This window comes from Magallana gigas, chromosome 7 (genome assembly GCF_963853765.1).
Source record: "Magallana gigas chromosome 7, xbMagGiga1.1, whole genome shotgun sequence".
In the NCBI taxonomy this organism is placed as follows: Eukaryota; Metazoa; Mollusca; class Bivalvia; order Ostreida; family Ostreidae; genus Magallana; species Magallana gigas.
In genome coordinates this window covers 18,794,949-18,814,392 of record NC_088859.1, presented here as the reverse complement: position 1 = coordinate 18,814,392, position 19,444 = coordinate 18,794,949, and the positions used below count along the sequence as shown (strand labels likewise).

The following is a 19,444-nucleotide window of genomic DNA, read 5'->3' as shown; positions in this document are numbered from 1 at the left end:
TTTAAAACTTTTTTTTTAAAAGTTAATTTTATTTTATAAAAGTTCATTCACCTGAAGTTTTCAATAAAAACGATATGATTTTGTAAAATTTACTTCACAGCAAAATCATTGGAGAAAAAACCACGTCAAGTGAAATGACGTGTGAACGATATTTTCAGGACCACAATGTAAACTAGTACATTGTTGCTAATTGTGCTATCCTGTCTAAATAAAAGACTTTATTTTGATAACAATTATTATCCATTTTGTGACTGCGTTTTAAATGTAAGTGAAAAATAAAATAGGACTATAAAAACTTCAAAATATAGATGCTGATAAAGATTCTGCATTGTTTGACAAATGGTTCAGGTGTAAAATGCACGTTGAAAGAAGTTCTTTGTTGCATGGCTCTGGTAATCTCTCCATATTTAACAAAAAATATTTTCGAGTGAATAAAATTAACAAAATCAATCAAATTGTATTTCTATTTTTTATTTCGAAATGAGAACAGTTGTATATATAACTAATATTGAATTATTAAAACATAATTACGATTAATCTCTGAACTCGAAACTTCCATCAGTCTATTGCGACAACATATAGTTCAAAGTATGTTGTACCTTATACCTATGTGTATTTTTATTAATGTATGCATATTGCAATATTGACTTTACACTCCAACTTATTTTCCGTGTGAGTTACACGCGTGACAAACATTTATCCCCATAACATCGCAGTATTACTGCTTGTATCCTTTAAAAGTGGAAATCAACGCCTGAATATAATTAATACGAAAAACATGAAGAGAAGATGTTAATATCATAAGGAAATTCATATTTTTTTTTCTATGATAGCATCGCAGAATTGATACTTCCTACATGTATGTAACTATATGTCCTTCTAGACTTGTAAATCAGACATGTAAAAAATCTTGTATGCGTTGATAAATAACGCAGACATATATACATGTACGTACTACATCTATACAGTGCAAATCATATTCATTTACAGCTATAAACATATTTAATATGCAGATCAAAGGTGGTTTACTAACATATATATATACATCAAAGTCTCTAAATATATAACGTAATTCTATCCTAGTATAATTTTATTGCATTTTTTTTTTTAAATGTAACAAATATTTATATCAAAAGACTGAGCTTTGTATCAATTGCACGATATTCATAAAGATTGCTCCACTATAAGACTGTTGAACATGATATATATAGCATTGGTATTAAAGCCACTGACAGTTTTGTGATGGAATGACCACAAATTGTGAACCATGATATTGCTGTGTGTTTTGTGTGTAACATGTACCATTTAGAACTAATGAAAAATTAAATGACATGTTAATGCATCCTGATGCCCTTGTAGCAAGCTACAAAAACACCCCCCCCCCCTTACAAATTGTCCAAGAAGGAACTGATCCGTAATTTGGGAGGGGGGGGGGGGGGTGAGACTATATCAAGTGCTGATAATCGACAACTTTAAATTTAAAAAAATGAACCTTTGATCGAAAGGGTGCTGTACTGTTAACAGATAAACTACTTTAAATATCCATTACATTTCTACATTTAAGGGATGTATTCTATTGCTTTCTTCGATTAAAAAATCGAATACTTAGGATCAACTCTCTTATAACCTAATGTTTTCTGCCGCACACTTCATGTTGAGAGAAAATTATATTTATATCTGCTCTTTTTAATCATTTTAAAACTTTGAACACACGTTTTTTTTTCTATTGAATCTCTTTCCTTATAAAGGATTTGCCAACACTTGTTACAAGGACATTAGAGATATAGAGCAAGTATGCATAAAGTCAATGTTTTCAGAGAGAGAGAGAGAGAGAGAGAGACGAGTCTGACCACTACAGCATTACTTGAGAATGCATGCCTTATTAACTTCAAAAATCCATAGGTGCTCCGTATTTAATTTTGTAAATGACGAATTGCCAACACTTTACAAGTACAAAATCTAGTCTCTTGTTGCAAGCCAAATGAAAGTTGTTTAGTACCCCCGCCCCCCTCCCAAAAGGTCAGAGAGAGAGAGAGAGAGAGAGAGAGAGAGAGAGAGAGAGAGAGACGTGTCTGAACACAGCTTGAGAATGCATGCCTTTTTAACGTCATTTGAAAAATCCATAGGCGCTCCATATTTAATTTTGTAAATGACGAATGATAAGTCTATATTTACGTTTACCCTCTCTTCTATAAAATCAACTCGTATGAATGGTAAACGTACATTGTATATATAATACTTTAAAAATTAGATTGGAAACGCCTATGGAAAAATCGCATGCGCCTTGTCAGTATTACGAATCAAGAAAAATCTGAAAGTTCGAGTTCGATTTCTAATACATCTTCTGTCAAATGTGTTCTGAAGAGTGTGTGTCAACAAACGAGAACGAACATCATTACAAACAGAGACATAACCTCCAGGTATGAAAAATGTCTACACCTGTTCTAGTAGTTTACGCAATTCCTCTACTGGGTCAAGAGAGACAGATTCTCTTACAGGACTTTTTCGATGACTTAAAATTTCTCGAATTTCCGAGAAATCATATTCGTCACTTTGCATGTCTTTCCCCTTAAAGGGCAGTTCTTCGATAGGTTCAAAGGTTAGATTCATCAACATTTCCTCCTGACCTTCGGTTGCGGGTATGACGTCATCAACATGTTCATCATCTTCTTCTTCAGCTTCTTCCACCACAACTTGTGGTACATGCATATCAACAAGAGTGGTTCTTTTGCTTACCACTCTTCTCCGCATTGGCACAACCACATCGTGTTCTTCATTCACAGTTTTCACAGAATTTTCAAGTGTCTTTTCTTTCCTAAGTGAAGCAATATTTTCGTAAACTGTGTCCGACTCTTCTTCGTTAACGTCTGCGTGGAGATCTCCATTACTAACACCACATTCCTGTGATAAATCGTCACAGTTCTCTTCTTCGATATGATTTTCACGCAATGGATTTTGTTCTGGGCTTGTAGTTTTGGTATCCTTTATTCCGTTTGAGACGGGAACTTGCTCGATTTTCGGAACTTCACTTTCGGAATTATTCATGGTAAAGCTGTTAATAGAACGTCTGCTTCTTCGCATTACCACCCTCGAGATATCGACTTCGCCATATTCCTCGGTGATTATACTTCTCCTGTTTTCACTTCCAGCTAATGTTTCATATCCTGAGTCAGGTCTGCTCTCTTTCCCTGTCGAAGGCACAATGGATGACCTTCCTACAATATTTTTCGTTAGATCGAAAGATTCTTGCTTAATTTTTCCGTTGGCGTCGGATCGTCTTGAATTTACCGGTTCGGTCTCAAAGTTCGTCGTCGATTCGCCTTCTTTATTCACTGTCTCAGATACTTTCTGAACACTACTTTGGCGTATCGTATCTGTTTTTACAGTAACTGCTTCCTTGCTTCTTCTCGATGATCCCGATGATGTGAACACGTGAGATTCGTTCGATGGCTGTTCTTTTGCTACAGTGGTGGTTTCTTTTGCAAAAGTTTTCTTTACTTCCGGTTTATCCTCCTCTTTTAGATTTGGCCCCTCTTTTCTGCTTGAATTCTGGCCTCCTTGAGAAATGTTATTTTCATAAAATGTCGTCTGGTCATTTATTCGAGGGACTGTGTTGTTGACACCTGACAGTTTCCTCGACAAGATTCTGGATTGGATCGAAATTTCCCCTTGATCTTGTAAAGTCTGTTTTCGGGATGTGTCCAATTTACATTTCACTGTGTTTTGTGCGAGAGGAACTTGTCTGAAAAATTAATTTCAATAACTCATGCTTATAAATGAAAGATATGATGAGTGTTTGAACACTTCCTGTTTCGTGTGAAACATTGAAAATAATGAAATTTAATCAGCTTACTTGTTACAATTGGCATGCAAAACATCTAGAAGATTCGTGATCCATTCATCGCGTTTTGCGCTGTCGTCTGCCGTCTGCGAGGAGAATTATACAACTATTACATCACAAATCGATAAAAGAAAATTGCAAGTTTGATTTGAAAGAAATCGTGCAATTTCTGGAATAATGTCATTAAAACGATGACAAAGCACACGATTCAGAGAGAGAGAGAGAGAGAGAGAGAGAGAGAGAGAGAGAGAGAGAGAGCAATAAAATAAAATTAATCCTAATATTCTGTGACTCAGAGTGACTTTTCGACGTGTCTGTGTGTTTTTGTGTGTGACATGAATAACTGAACAATTCCTCTGACTCAGTGTTATGGGATTTTTTTTTCCAGACCAATTTATCTCTAATCGTAACGAATTCATCATTAAAACAAAAGAAAACAAATGCCTTGCGACAATTATGCAAAACAAGTTTACCAAGAATGTTTCAGTTCATGAAATATATGCGGTATTTAAGACAGTAGTTTGAATACATGTATATTAGCAAAAATTCTTTTGAGCAAAATACAAGGACCTGTACTGGGCCCCGTAGTAACTTTGGTGAGGGGGGTAGATTCATAGAAATTGGAGATGAAAAAATTTAAATACCCCACACTATTTCTCGTATAAACCTAAACATCTTTTTAACCACAACAGAACATCCCCATATATACAGGTTACTGAAAGTGTGCATAAACAATTACATTGTAATAGTAAAAACATTTTTGCCTGATCTGCTCATTCAAAAACTGAGATAATCCCTATTAATTTACGAAGAGAGAAATATCAAATCATTTGTATTATACTTACATAAACAACAACTTTTCCTTTATGATCTACACGGAAATCTCTCTCGTTGGAGACCACTTTCTCGACTTTCCGCACCAGTGACAATTCCAGTGAACCAACGCAAGATGACCTCTGATGTGGAATGAAAAAAAAAGAGTTTAACAACAATTCATTTTCAACACTTGAGTGGGTTGACAAGTAAATTTTTTTTCGAACTTCCTGCTTCGATGTATTTTATATTGTACTGTAGTATTTAGATAAGCGGTTAAAAGACTGGCAATAATATTTTACTTAACCTAGAATAAGGGGTAGAAACTTAGGAATTTCCTAATATCAGCACTTATAAAATTCAAATATTACAATGTCAAGATTATTTTTACGAGAGAGATTTAAATTTATTTCAGCGCGGAAACGTGACGAATATTGCTGGTGTAGAGTTTACAACTGAAATACATTTTTTTTCCTTTGGCTTTAAACATATATACGTATAAGTAGAATATACGAATGAATCCACTGTGCTTTATCGAACAAGTAGAATATACAACTGAAATACATATACGAACAAATGGACCTCCAAAAACAAAAGAAGAGCACAAAACTCTTAGAGGGGCATATCAAAATAAAATCAACCAGAATTTTAATCCATCCGTTCTCTAACAAAAACTTAACCATCAAAGGAAGTTTTATGTTTTTACACACAAATAAAACGATCATACATTGATGTTTAAAAAATTTGCTGAAAAAAATCGATAGTTCTCAGAATATATGTGTTTTAAACTTTTGATAGATTTAATTAAGTTAAATGATATGCAACAAAGTATTCAAAACCATTTCAGTTCTTCTGTGTACATCTATTGGTTTAAAGGGAAGTGAAATTCCAAGGGCAGGTCTACGAAATTAGCAATATTTGGGAATTCCCGGTTCGAATGCCTATTAAAAATAAATTCAATATAGGTACTTTGATCGATTTCACCGTAGAAGTGGAATTATAATTACACTTACATCTAAATATTTATCGAAGTTATTTCTGAGTGTCCAATTATTTTAAATGACTGTAAGAAATTTAAGGGGTGTTTTTGTTTGTATGGTTAATTAAGGAAATTCATGAGTGATGATTAGAGTAGTATTTTCAACTTCTGTGGGAAAATAATACTATAATATACTTTCAGGTGGGAAACTAAAACAATATGGAGAAGGAAACAAAAAAACATGTACATGTAAGTGTCAACAATTTTTATTCGAATATATGTTGTTAAAAATTGTCATTCTATTGAATATGATTAATGCATGTACATGTATGAGCACACACATTCTATTAAAAAAAAAATAATACATCCATGCACAAGTACAGCAAGGCAGTGGTATTTGTATTTATTTGGGTAAAGGGAAGTGTTATGATTTTTTAACCCAATAAATTCCGGCTTAAAATTACTTGTACGTATTTTTTTTTTGGCATACATGCGCATGTAGTCGCTTTGCAGTTGGTGTCTACCAAAAAGGACCATTTAAAAAATGTAAGTCTAAACTGGAATCAAGTGCAAATTAAAATTAAAATAAAGTCCTATTTATCGATTTATCGGTTTAAATATTTCAAATTATTAAGTCTACAAACAGTTTTCAGGAAGAAAAAAAACAGGTACTAGGCTGTGACAATATACCCTTATAATAAAAAATAATGAACATCGTTTATAATTGAGAAGATAAATAACGACAGGGCGATTTATAGGTGTAAAAATTGACGAATAAACAGGTTGACAAAAAGGTGGTTGGACAAGTAGACAGGCCGAGTAGTAGACGGATAGACAGATCGAAAAGTAGACAGGCTGATAAGTAGATAGATAGACAAATCGACGGGTAGACAGGTTGATAGATGGACGAATAGACAGATCGACGGATAGGCAAGCTGAGAAGTAGAAGAATAGACAGATCGAGAGATAGGCGAATCGACGGGTAGACAGGTTGATAGATAGACAGATCGAGATAATAGGCTGATCGACAGGTGGATAGGCTGATAGGTACACGGATAGACAGATCCACACTAAGTAGAAGGATAGACATGTTGACGGGTAGACATGTTGACGGGTTGACATGTTGACGGGTTGACATGTCAGATACTGTCTCTCTGTCTATACCTACCTGTCGAATTCTCAACCTTTAATGCTCCTAAGCATGTTTGTATGTCTACATTTCGAATTATCGAATCGTTTACATATGTATGCCGGTCTATCAGTCAACCTACTGAATCTTTATATATACAGTACGTTAATTTAGTAGAACTACTTTATTCTGTAGTTTAGTTTAATACAGAAGATTTTGACATGGGGAACTCACGATCGCCCGCCATTTTCCTCAAGCATTAGAGGGTGATATAGAAAGACAGACGGACGGACAAACAGAAAGTCAGAGAGAGAGAGAGAGAGAGAGAGAGAGAGAGAGAGAGAGAGACACACACAGAGAGAGAGAGAGAGAGAGAGAGAGAGAGACACAGAGAGAGAGACACAGAGAGAGAGACAGAGACAGGTGGGTGGAGGTCATATTTTGCTCCGTCACCAGAGACAGTGTGTCAAAAAGTACACGTATATAGAGATAGACATGAGTCATGGCGCCGAATCCCTGATGAAAGAGATCGCCCTGAACCATTACAATTTTTCATCTTCGTGGTTTCATGACTAAGTGTACATTACATTTAGTATATATCATTAAACTGTTTATTGCACGCAACATAACATATAGAATGTACATATGATTTTTTTTTCAAATATTGATAAATTGTATATGATTATGTATTATTAATACAAATATGATTTTTAGCAAGAGTTTGTGTGTGTGGAGAGAGAGAGAGAGAGAGAGAGAGAGAGAGAGAAGTGCGTATATTTAGTTGGTTTACCTTGTTTTCCCTGTAAAACAATAGTTCCTGATCGCTCAAAACGCACCAAACCTTCGTTTTTCGTCCGGGAATTCTCTGAAATGAAAAACGGAGTTGTTTATTAGCAGCCCAACGCGCACACACGTGTAAATTGTCACATGAGTGGCATTACCATTGTGTGACATAAAAACTTGTCAACACGTTTGTTATTTACATCGGATTAAGAACAGCACTTGTATTAATTAAAAGGAAACATCTTGATTGTTAGAAGCCGGCTTTCCTGTATTATACAAGCACGTGTAATACGTGAATAATCAAAAGTGGGTTTGAAAACCAATTTTAGATACATAATTAACATTCGAAGTAGAAGTGCATGGTCTGTCAATCGAACCATTAATTGCTTAATTAGTTTGGTTGATTATGCTTAGTAAAAGCTTAATAAATTGATAAATTTACTAATTACTATACAATACAAGAATATTTCACGTTTACTGCAACATGACATGAATCAGCACGTGAAGTGTTTCACATTTTTTACCATCGTTCGCCGAGTCTTCATTTTGCCAAAGCATATGTATAATTATATCGTTACCAATGACATTGCTGGTGAGAAAAGATTGATTTTTATTTATCTTACATTGTGCAAGAAAATTTAACAGTTGTCTGCTTAATAGTCTCTCCCAAATCATAACATAAATTTTGTCTTCAACCAAATCTGCCGATATTATACCCAAATTGTTTCAGTGTCATACGGTATATTTAACGATGTACAATTTATATAGATTCTAGACTTTGTTGTTGTTCAATATGCTCAATAAAACAACAACCAAAATAGTTCATTTCTAGCTAAACCACTCTTAAAAGAGATGTGTAGTCTTTTAAAAACACATGCAATGTTTATTGATTTAACTTTACATTTTAGAATACATCTAAAGCGTACAATTCAAAATTGCATGACATTGTGTACATAAACGTTCTTCTTTAAATGGTCGTTTGTTCACGTATATTGCGATTTAATATTCCATGCAGTCAAAGAATGTAAAATAGATCATTCTGTAAGTCGATATTTGTTAAAAATACAGATGGTATACTAAATAAACATCGTAGATCGAGGACTCTTAGATAATATAGATTTCTGGTCTGTTGTTTTTTGGGGTTAAAATGCCAAGAAGATTGTCACGCATGCTTTGCAGTAGCTTGTCAAGGTATAGAAATTTAGGGTACAAAAAATCTCTTTTAAATTATTTCAGACGCTATATAAAGCATTGATATATTAAAAGTTATGATGCAAACACCGTACATTAATTCATTTGTATACAGGCTTTACGTTCAACGGCAGTACAAGTGTTTTGTGAATTATTATGCAATTTACATGTACATGTACATTTGAATTTTCAATGTTCTTCGAGCCGATAAAAATTGAGAACTACAAACATTTACACTTTGAATTTAAAGTACATGTAGAATTCACATTGTTTAATTTTTCATTTGATATTCTAATTTAGTACTGTATATACACGGTAAGTACATGTACCAGACAGTAACTTATCTATCTACCCGATGGCAGAAATCAACGTTTACTAATATAACTGTACAAATAATGCACTCACACATATATATGTACAAACAATTCTAAACAACTTGGTCACTCAATGGGTATAGTTAAAGTTAAATATCATAATAAAACAGAAAGCCGATTTTCGAAGTTGGTCGAGTTGATTAAAAATAAACATAAAGGTGCTAAAACATACCCCTGGTTTTTGAAGTAGTCCCTCAAATCTAACATCCGTCATGTTGTTAGGTTAAAACCCTGTCATAAAAGTCTAAATCCCAGGTGATCGCTGACTCCAGGTACACGGCACAGGTGAGATAAATATACTATCTCTACCCCTATAAACTCTCTCACCTGACTTTCGGAAGTCTTGACATGGTGTCTCAGCTAAACACTATATATATATACTAGCTTCTATGCATGTAAGTTTTCAACGCACTAAACTGTACAATAGATTCTTCACTACTAAAGCTCCAATACACAATAATTTTGAAGTTTTATACGTTTCTTCCTTGTTTCGTAAAGTTGTTCTAATGTTGATGAAGCCTTTTGTCCGGGTGTATTCTGAGCTAGGGGTCGGCTGTGGGTATTGGAACCCTGTCACTACATCAAAACTTCCGGGTTATCAACTGTTATATAGGGGGGATTTTGGTTAAATCTATACGTCCCACAAAGGCCAAACGCCGGAGAGATTAATTTAAAACCCTTCACCTCTATCGATAAAATTCGATCTGTATATGATTTAAATTTGTGCTGGTTTTATTTTTCTTCTTCTTCAACAATTTCCTGTTACACCATGTTTGGTTGACATAGCCTTAAAATAGGATTTCGTTTCTATAAAGCGTTTGGTTCCAAAGAATTTCGTTCTGTTTTTGTTTTGTTTTTATCTAGAATAAAAAATCTGAGACGGATATAGAAGGAGGGTTGGGGGCTTCCAGACTCCTCCCCCCTGGAAAATTATTTTTTTTTAAACTATACAGCTAACTATATTAAGTATACCCTCGCGTGCCAAAAGTATGGCATTTTTTTTTTCAATTTTCTCTATATATTTCATTGAAAACAATTCTTGTGTTGGAAGGTTTTATGTTAATTGCATTTTTTTTCCAGATTTTAAAGAAATCTATATTGATAAAAGTAGATTCATTTTACACTTTTTGACATGCATTGAAACAGTTTTTTTTAACAATTCGTTTATAAAATTTAATATTTCAAACACAACACGAAGATTTTTTTATGAGCTCTACTATATTATCTTTTGCAATATGCGAGCCGAAAACTCTTATTTGAATTGTGAATATCAAATCTGAGGAAATGAAGGTTGGAAAATTATGAATATGAGGCCAAAAAAGCTGGAGAAAATATATATTTTTTAATTTAAGGCGCAGAAAAATCGGTCAAGGTTACTTTTCAACTATTCTTTGAAAAATGTTTGTTTACAATAAAATATATGGTAAAAAGAAAAAAAGTTGATAAACTATAAGCATTTACCCCCAAAAATGCCCCCCCCCCCCACCGGGCAAACTTAAATATCCCTCGGACCCAACCACTGGAAAAATTTTTGGATCCGCGCATGTACATTATATACAACTGTAACGAGATGTTTGGAGCTACGATCAATTCTAATGAAAAACAATCTCAGTAACATTTTCTTTAGAAAATAAAGTTTCTTGTATCATTTCTTAAGGAAAAAAAACCATAGACAGCAGAAATTTGAAAACTGAGAGAGAGAGAGAGAGAGAGAGAGAGAGAGAGAGAGAGAGAGAGAGAGAGAGAGAGAGAGATTTTATACTATTGCTTATTATGTTTAAAAAATTCTTTAATTATAAAATTTTAGTAAATTGGTAAGCTGCGATGGAAATGGCATTTGAACAAATCAACAACATGGAGAAAGTTAACCATATGTCATGTTGTGAATTTTGAATTTACCGGGTGGCAGTAAATACAAAATTCACAACATGACAATTGTGAATTTTGTATTTACTGCCACCCGGTAAATTCAAAATTCACAACATGACACATATAACTGAACAAGTATACGTGTTTTCATCGATCTTCCAGATTTCACAACATTCAGAACAGCTGTTATATTATCAGAAATCGTGGTCGCTCTTTTTTCGTGGATTTTATGAGTATCCAACAAACGAATAAACACCCTTAACGAATTATTAATCAAAACAATATTTTATTCATAATTAGTACAAACCAATCCACTAAATCATATCCCCATTGTCCTTTGAAAAAGATACAAAATAAACACGCAGGCCCCTGCGGAACTAAATGAATCCAAAGCATGACAGCATTCACTGAAGAGGAATCCGTTCTGGTGTTCGGAACACTGCGCAGGGAGGGGCACATTTCAAGCATTGTTAGTACCACATGTAAGTACATACACTTAAATTGTTGCGACTGAGTAAACCTATGTTATAACAAATTAATTCAGCATAGAACATTTGTCCTTATACTTTTTTCCCTCGATCCTTTTGTAGATAATGAAGTGGCATACATTGATTATAAATTCTAAGAAAACATTAAAAAAAAGATGAAAGATAAAAAGGTAACAAAACATATTTATATATATAAAATATATATAGTACTGTTGTTCAGAAAAGCTCGTCTGTAAGTTATGGCATCACATTACGCTAGAACGCAGAGCTCCTGAAGTATTGGGCGGCACATGAACGCACAAGACGAAACTTAGCCAGGTAAAAGGACGCATGGAAGGACTTGTCCAGAGGTGTGGATGTATTGCAAATTTAACTCTGTTTCAGAAATTTTAATATATGCTCTCTAATACCTTTAAATGTTATCAAACATATGTTTGGCATCATATATTAAAGAAAGCATTTCAATTATTAAAACAGAGACTTAAGGAAGTCTCTCTCTCTCTCTCTCTCTCAACAGTCGCGCCGAAACTATTGTACCCTGCCTTATCACATGGGGTAGCAAGGGATGCGAACTCTATGGGTTTTAACTTATAAAACGGGGGGGGGGGGGAGCTCCATAGGCTGAGCAAAATGAAGGGACCAGATAAATTATCAAGTAAATATAGAGTTGAATGGCAGTTTATACCTAGTCAAAAGACAGGCCTTCTTCCGCTGTTTTCTATATTTGTCCTTCACTCCTTGCCATTGCCGAGTTCGTATTCTATAAAAAGAAAATCCAGGTACTTCCGCAGAGATTCGAAAAATTCAAGGTAGCAATACCCGGAAAACCCGTGTATTATTTAATGCACAAACAATTGCTTCAAACATTTTCCCACGGAAGTTCGCATTTTTTTTTGGGGGGGGGGGGGTGACTTTGTTAATAAAGTTGAGGGTTTTGCGACACAACACATACAACATTTATTAATTACACACTACACATTCACGTACCCTTATTTGCCTGGATAATGACAGAGAGCTTTTAATTGTTCCTCATTACATATTGTATAAAAATCAGTATAAATATCAAAACTAAATAATCTTAAACATCTTTTTTTTTCATTTTGACGGTAAGCGTCAGTCATATATGACCCTCGAAGAAAATTGCTGGTAGTGCAATGTGTGGGTTAGTGGATAGATGGGGTTGAGGGAGGGATGGGTTTAATATTACTGTGCTCACCATACATCTTCTAAACATTATATTATAGTTGGTGCGCAGATCAACAGGTAATTGTGTACATGCATGAATCAAGGTACTGATCTGACCTATTGGGGTTTAACCTTTAGCTATTTGTAACCAATGTACAGGTCTGTCTTTTCCTCTGTATAAACCAAATGTTCAGTGTGTAATGAATTAATGTAGCAATACACATATATTGTACACACATGTACACCCTCAGGCACATGTATGTAAAGTACTTACTGACACTTGTACACTACAAGTGAAGACTACTTATCCACTTCATTACACATAATAGTATACATTTTTTGGGGGACTGAATGACGCCTCTTCTCTAACAAACTGGTAAAATAAATGTACAATGCTGTATAGATAAAGGTTTTATTACAGAGATAGAATTCATAAATACATGATGATCAATAAATGTATAGCATATATCATGATAAAAATTTTCATTTAACGAATTGAGTAAATTGTGTCTTATCTTTGTAAGTAAATACAAGAGAATTTCTGTTGTACCGTACCAGATTTAAATATATTTCCATACATCTTTGTATGCACATGTATACCAATGTATATAATACTGTACCATCACGTCATAAATACATGTATCAACCTTGTCACAATAGGAAAACTGGGACAACTAATTGTAACTTGGAGGATGGTGGTATATAATGTACATCTAGATTTAACTTTGTTCTGATTAGATCGAAATTAGAGTCTTGAAAACTAATTACAGGTTTAAACATTAAAATGCACTCAGTTTATATACAAAATGGTCTATATAAATACTCTTCGTGATGCAGTGTGTGAAAAAAGAAACCTGATGCAATCTGGAATGAAACATAACAAACATTAATCTATTGGTACTAATTGCTAGTATATAGCAAAGTAGTTATCTAAATGACAATTGAAAAAACTTTTCTCGAAATCATTCTCATTTCCAATTTTCTTCACGGCATCCTCTACTGATATTTTCACTGTACATATCAGCTACATTTTCTCTAGGGCACAATATGTACCTAACTGTTTAAATTTAACCCCAGTTCTACTTAAATATTAAAATTACATAAAGTTCTACTTATATGTTAAAATTTAAAATTATGTAATTGCACACAATATACACTCATATCACATTTTGACTCTGCAAATTTAAAGCACTTTAAACAGTTTCAATCCATCAGTTTCTGAATGCACCACATTGCCCCGTTCTCAGAAGAAGGCTTGTTAACAATGTATTTTCACTTTTACTTTGAGTTCGTAATTCTCTGCTACACTCCTTTTCCATTGAAAGGCACTATTAGTATCACGATGATTGCCACGAATATCAGAATAATGGCTACCCAGTATCCTACAAGAAAGTAAGGTTGACATCATTAAAAGGCAAGCTACAGTTTTCAAATTGGAAAATTTTATAATTACATGTATTATCATTTTGTTTTTCTTCAAAGATCTCTGCAATATATTGAAATGACAAAAGAGTGAGAATGGTAGAGAGACTGATTATGTGACTGCTAAATAATGATGATAGAAATGTTTTCTTAAAAATCATAAAATACAAATACATGCATTTATAAGTTTTACTTTGCATAAATCAGCTGCAGACCTCAATTGTAGCTCTGCAGGAAATGGTAAATTTTCCTGTAAAGCTCCAGATCTGCAGTTATGCCTTAATTTTCAAATTTCCAATTGGTAACTTTTTCAATAAAAGAAAAGTTTTCAAAGAAATGACCTTCGAGTAATAAAACACTGTAAAAACTAAAAAGAATCAATATAAATACATTGCAAAAATTATATTACAACTTCCTGTCAGCAAAAGTGGATTTAACATCACACTTTTCAGTTTAGATTTTGCTTAGTGTATGATAGGGTCCTCTTATTATTTGAGATCAGTATATTACAATTTGAACTATAAACCAAATTAAATTAAGTGGTACTTTGAACGAAAACATATACGTAACATTAAACTGTACATGCATGATTTGAGTACCATAAACATCATTTGGAGAAAAACAACCCCAATCTGTTGCAATAATTACGGTATCCTGAATTAGGAACAGATCTGTATTACAATAAATAACATTCAAAAAATGATCATCTTGGAGGTCTTTGCTATTGATAAAGAATTTAAGGTTGCATATAGCATAAAGGTGAAAGTTGAATATTAATATCAACATTTTCAAAAATGTTAACAGACTGAGCTCCAGTACCATCGAGGGTGCATGAGCCCAGCGAGATGTTTAATCTCTGAATACCATGATATCAATGGCTGATATTTTTGAGATTATGAGAAAAACTGAAAATTTTAATTTGGAAGTAGATTCTTTATACAAGAACTGTATGCACCATATATTTAGTCCTAAACAATTGATATTAAACAAAAAATCTCATGATCATAACAAGGTTAAAAAATATGAGTTAATAACCAAGACTGTGTTCCGATATTTTTTTTTTTTTTTCGGTGTTTCCAATTTTACCCAGATTAAATTTTCATTCTTAATCATTTTGCCTCACTCTGAATTGATGTTGATGTTCAAAACCTTTTAACATTCACTGAATTGAGATAATTGAACAAGGGTTGTATTTAAAGAGTTTTGAGGCAGTTTGTATTGGTAAAGAACAAATCCGCTGCAGTGTTTCTCTGAGATAGTACTACCGGTATGTACTAGTAAATGTGGATAAACTTGATATAATCAAAGTACCACAGGTGGCTGATTTCCTGTCCACTATTCTGATGTGCCTGGTCTCTTTGACAAGTCGTTCTTTGGTTTGGTCCATGTGGTCCCCAATGTCATCAATCAAGTCTACAAAATAAGTGTAAAATCTTTCTAATCTGAGGGGTTCATGCTGAGAGAGATGACTTTAACATTCTTTAGAGTTATCTCCCTTTGACCATATCAGGTCTGCTTTGGCCAAAAAAAATTAATCATTAGTTTCTCGGGTCAAAAGTTTGAAATATTGATGAGGCAGGCAGGGGTTTTTTTGTTTTTGTTTTTATTTTTTAAAGGACAAAATTTACAGTAACCGTAACCCATATTTTATTATTTATTCATCAAGCTGATACATTGGCTAAGTTTAAATATTTCTTTTAATTTGTTCTTTTTAGTTTAAACTGTCTCTGTTTCCTTTCCAAGGTTAAGTTTTTGCAGATGAACAAAAAATGACAAATGGTTTGTGCCCCTGCTTCATTTTGCAGCCCATCTTTCCCCTCCACAGTAATAACACAAGTCTGAACTGAAATAGGGGACTTCTTATGGCATTTCACTAGTTGAATTTGCCATATAAAAATTTATCAAATAAAGCATTCTTATTAATCTTCATTGCTTGAGGACAGAAATCAAGGAAAAGTAAATAAGTCATCAAAAAATTCTCAAACAATAGAATTTTCCTTTATTCCTGCTACTAGGCAATATCACAGAGGCTTCAATTTCTGAAGATAACAGAGAAATTTCAGTGGTAGTGTTAACAGGGACCAACATAGGGCAAATTTAGTTTAGGGAGACTTCACTTCTGAAATTTTCCCTCACAGAAAGATAGGGAGAAGTTTGAGAAATCAGGTGGACTTCCATTCTTTGACAATGGCATAATGCTAATGATAATACATGTATACACAGATTCAACCTTAATTTAAATTGGATTAGAAGCAAGTCAATTAAATAAAAAAATTAAAATCTTATCCAATTTTTTAAATTTAATTTATTAGGTGTATTCATACATTTTGTAGATGAAATGTTTCGTAATTGTGTCGGCTAAATGACAAATAAAACCAGTCTATGTGTTTCAGTGTATTTTGGAGGTATTAGTCCAACCCTTTGACCCAATTACAACCGTTGGATTTTTTTAATTTTAAAGATAACTGTAGACAAACAGTTTTATGATTATTTTAGCGATAACTTGGCAAAGTAATAAAATAACGTTTTCACTGACAGAAACAAGCATTTATTGTTTACCATGTTACATTGATTCCATAATAGAGAAAACCGATAATGATAGGATATGAAAAATCCGGAAAAATAGCGATAAAAAAGTTTGATGCAGCAATAATTCTACTGATGCGGCGGTGCCTGAAAAACAAATCATTAATTTTTTTTGGCCTTATGAAATCTGACAGAGATGACTTTAACATTCTTTAGAGTTATCTCCCTTTGACCATATCAATCTATAATATCAGGTCTGCTTATGAAATTTCAAATTATATTTTGAGTTTTGTAATATAATAATTTTGCCCTATGATGGGGGCAAAAAAGGAAAATCAACAAATATTCATTGCAAGACATTAACTGGCTAAAGAACAACCCTGCAACTTGTGGAAGTCTTCAAATTATAATGCATTCTTGAAGACAAATTTTCATGGATAGACAATTCTAAAATAAAATAAACTATTATTTAGTCCTTAGGAGGTATATAAATATTCATGTTGAAAGGGGGGATTTCATATGTATTTTTTTAGTAAATATATAGTACACATGAAATATCGATACATACATGAATTTCTCGCCCTTCCCTCAGAGAAAATAATCTGATTTGTATACCATGCATTTAAAAAATTGATAGTTACTGCAGTGTTCTGGGAACTAACTGTCAACTCAAAACATGCCCTCATTTTTTAAAGCAGAAACTGTGTCTCTCTTCCAGATGCTTCTTAAATTCTATAAAAATAACATGCACCCAGTACTAAAGCTAAAAGAATTCAACACTCACCATTTTGACCATCCACTTCATTTCCTATATCTATTGCCATCTGTTTCTGCCTTGAAATAACTTTAGAGAGAGAATCTAATCCTTTGTCTTGTTCTACAGAAAAACAATAGATCAAAAATATACTGTAAATTCCTTATTTTACAGCTCATCTCATGCCAAATTGGCTCAATTTAAAATTGTACAGGGTTGAAATCAGGTTTCCCCCCGAAAATCTCGAAAAGTACTTATGCGATTGCAGAAAGATTTTCAGAATGTTTTATTTCAGATAGATCTCCAAAATATCAAAAATTGAGTGGCATTACAGGTACCCTTTATGGTACAACACACTACCTTGTATGATAGTTTTCTGTTGCTGGGCTATGGCCTGATTGTCGAAGCCTTCGAACTCCTCAGGCTCGTCCCTCACTCCCCAAGGATCCCTACCCCCAAAACCACTGGCCCCTGCCCCCATCAATGAGGACCTGTTGATAACAACCTAAATATCTGTACTGGTACAAAGGGAGTTTATACATGAATCACATTTCTCAAATAATAAAGTCAGCATGTTATTAATTTTCACTTGCCAGTGCCTAAATAAATATCACATTTTTAAACAGTGATGTTTCAAACTTACAAATTCTTTTTTTTTTTTTTGTTCATGGAAAATGAGGAACTATGTTACTTTTAAAATAAATCAATATTTAATACCTTGACTCTGTGTTTTCATTTTTAAATGCCTGGTCCAACTGTTTCTCCTTCGTTATTAAATTATCCATCATCATTTGTCGCCGCTCTACTTCTCTCTGTGTTCTTGGGCTTTGTTAAGGTTGGCAGATCATATGAGAAAAATATTCTGAATTTCTTGCACACATAAATTAACAAATGTTCTTGACAATTTACCAAAATTTTAACAAATCAGAGGGGATCTACATTCAGAGAAACTTTTGTTCAAAATGAATGCATGTTATGTTCTGAGGCCAATCTTTAATAACTTTACAATGTGATTTGTGAATTTAATCTAAATTCCTATCAAAGTAAACATGTTTTTTCAATCAGTTTGGCAATCATGTATAGTTTATTGCAAGTATAACTTAGCCCCCTGAGAAACAAAGAGGATACATATGATATGAGGATGATGCCCTGATCAGAGATTGTTTCAACTTGTTCAGGGACTGTGTAAACTGTTTCATGGACACTCGAATCTGTGCAGACAACTGAAAAGAAAACCAAACAAATTTGCCTCCAACAAAGTTACCGATATTTGATTAAGTTCAGAGGAAATTCCTATCTTTCATATAATACTATTATATGTTACACCTAGCATACTGTCTTATTAAAATCAGATTGAGTTATCAGGTGTCAGGTGGCGTTCTAATAAGAATAGTGTTAAAGTGGGAGGATTATGTTCTTTGTATATCATGAAAGCTGAATATTACTTTTGTATACTGTGAACTAGTTCTGTTGTGTTTGTTTCTCTCAGTAATATTCTCCATAAGGGTCTGCCCAAGCCTTGCACAGGCGTCATATTCGGCCAACCTTAAAAAAAGTCAATAACATGTACATGTACTAAACTTTAAGTACAGATTATCAAGTCAATCTCGATCAACACAATGTATCACTATGTAATGTGGCGATATATAATGTTTTAATTTAAAAAATGATCAATTATACAAATACAAAGTTGTTCAAGCAACAAAATCGAAGCAGGCATTTCTGTCTTAACAATAACCTAATAACCATGTTCACACTGATCAATATACAGTATAGTCAAGTATGATAAGCATAAGAGGGTCATTGAATATGTGCATGTTGAATTGTCCAAACTGATTGCCAATACACAACGTTATATGTTTTATCTATCAATTAAAAAAGCTTTGTTTTAAAATTCTCATTCCAATTCTTAATATCATATTAATCCTTTTTTAATTTCATGATAACACTAATTTTTACCAAGTGTCGCTCGCCATGTCTTGTGATCTAAAACTGACAGGAAGTTTACAACTAAAATACTTGCGTGCGCACTATCGATACGCCTCTGAGTTTTTCGCAAGTCAACTATGAAAGGGTCCGACTGAGTAAAG

The 19,444-nt window shown here is 33.5% G+C and overlaps 2 protein-coding genes across 2 annotated transcripts; both read right to left on the bottom strand.

Moving 5' to 3' along the window:
• Nucleotides 1-450: 450 nt before the first annotated feature.
• Nucleotides 451-9,787, bottom strand: LOC105321775 (probable inactive protein kinase DDB_G0270444). Its single transcript, XM_011420225.4, has 5 exons — nucleotides 9,283-9,787; nucleotides 7,553-7,627; nucleotides 4,687-4,797; nucleotides 3,854-3,927; nucleotides 451-3,742 (listed from the first exon to the last, which is right to left on the bottom strand). The coding sequence occupies exons 1-5, from the start codon at nucleotides 9,322-9,324 to the stop codon at nucleotides 2,434-2,436; spliced, it is 1,611 nt and encodes a 536-aa protein (XP_011418527.3). The 5' UTR covers nucleotides 9,325-9,787; the 3' UTR covers nucleotides 451-2,433.
• A 2,581-nt stretch (nucleotides 9,788-12,368) lies between these two features.
• LOC105321776 (syntaxin-8) lies at nucleotides 12,369-19,443 on the bottom strand. Its single transcript, XM_011420227.4, has 8 exons — nucleotides 19,314-19,443; nucleotides 18,800-18,899; nucleotides 18,483-18,577; nucleotides 18,072-18,173; nucleotides 17,715-17,845; nucleotides 17,385-17,477; nucleotides 15,386-15,487; nucleotides 12,369-14,034 (listed from the first exon to the last, which is right to left on the bottom strand). The coding sequence occupies exons 1-8, from the start codon at nucleotides 19,328-19,330 to the stop codon at nucleotides 13,955-13,957; spliced, it is 720 nt and encodes a 239-aa protein (XP_011418529.1). The 5' UTR covers nucleotides 19,331-19,443; the 3' UTR covers nucleotides 12,369-13,954.
• Nucleotide 19,444: the final 1 nt, after the last annotated feature.

Bases quoted from the DNA above. Each gene is read 5' to 3' on its own strand.
- LOC105321776 (XM_011420227.4), bottom strand. The intron at 17,846-18,071 runs GTATTAAATATT...TGTTATCAACAG, and splicing joins AATGAAAACACAGAGTCAAG to GTCCTCATTGATGGGGGCAG. The intron at 14,035-15,385 runs GTACTTTGATTA...ACTTTCTTGTAG, and splicing joins CAGGAAATCAGCCACCTGTG to GATACTGGGTAGCCATTATT.
- LOC105321775 (XM_011420225.4), bottom strand. From the start codon at position 9,324: ATGACGGATGTTAGATTTGAGGGACTACTTCAAAAACCAGGG. The intron at 3,928-4,686 runs GTAAGTATAATA...TTCTCCTCGCAG, and splicing joins AAGGAAAAGTTGTTGTTTAT to ACGGCAGACGACAGCGCAAA. The intron at 3,743-3,853 runs GTAAGCTGATTA...TTAATTTTTCAG, and splicing joins TTGCATGCCAATTGTAACAA to ACAAGTTCCTCTCGCACAAA.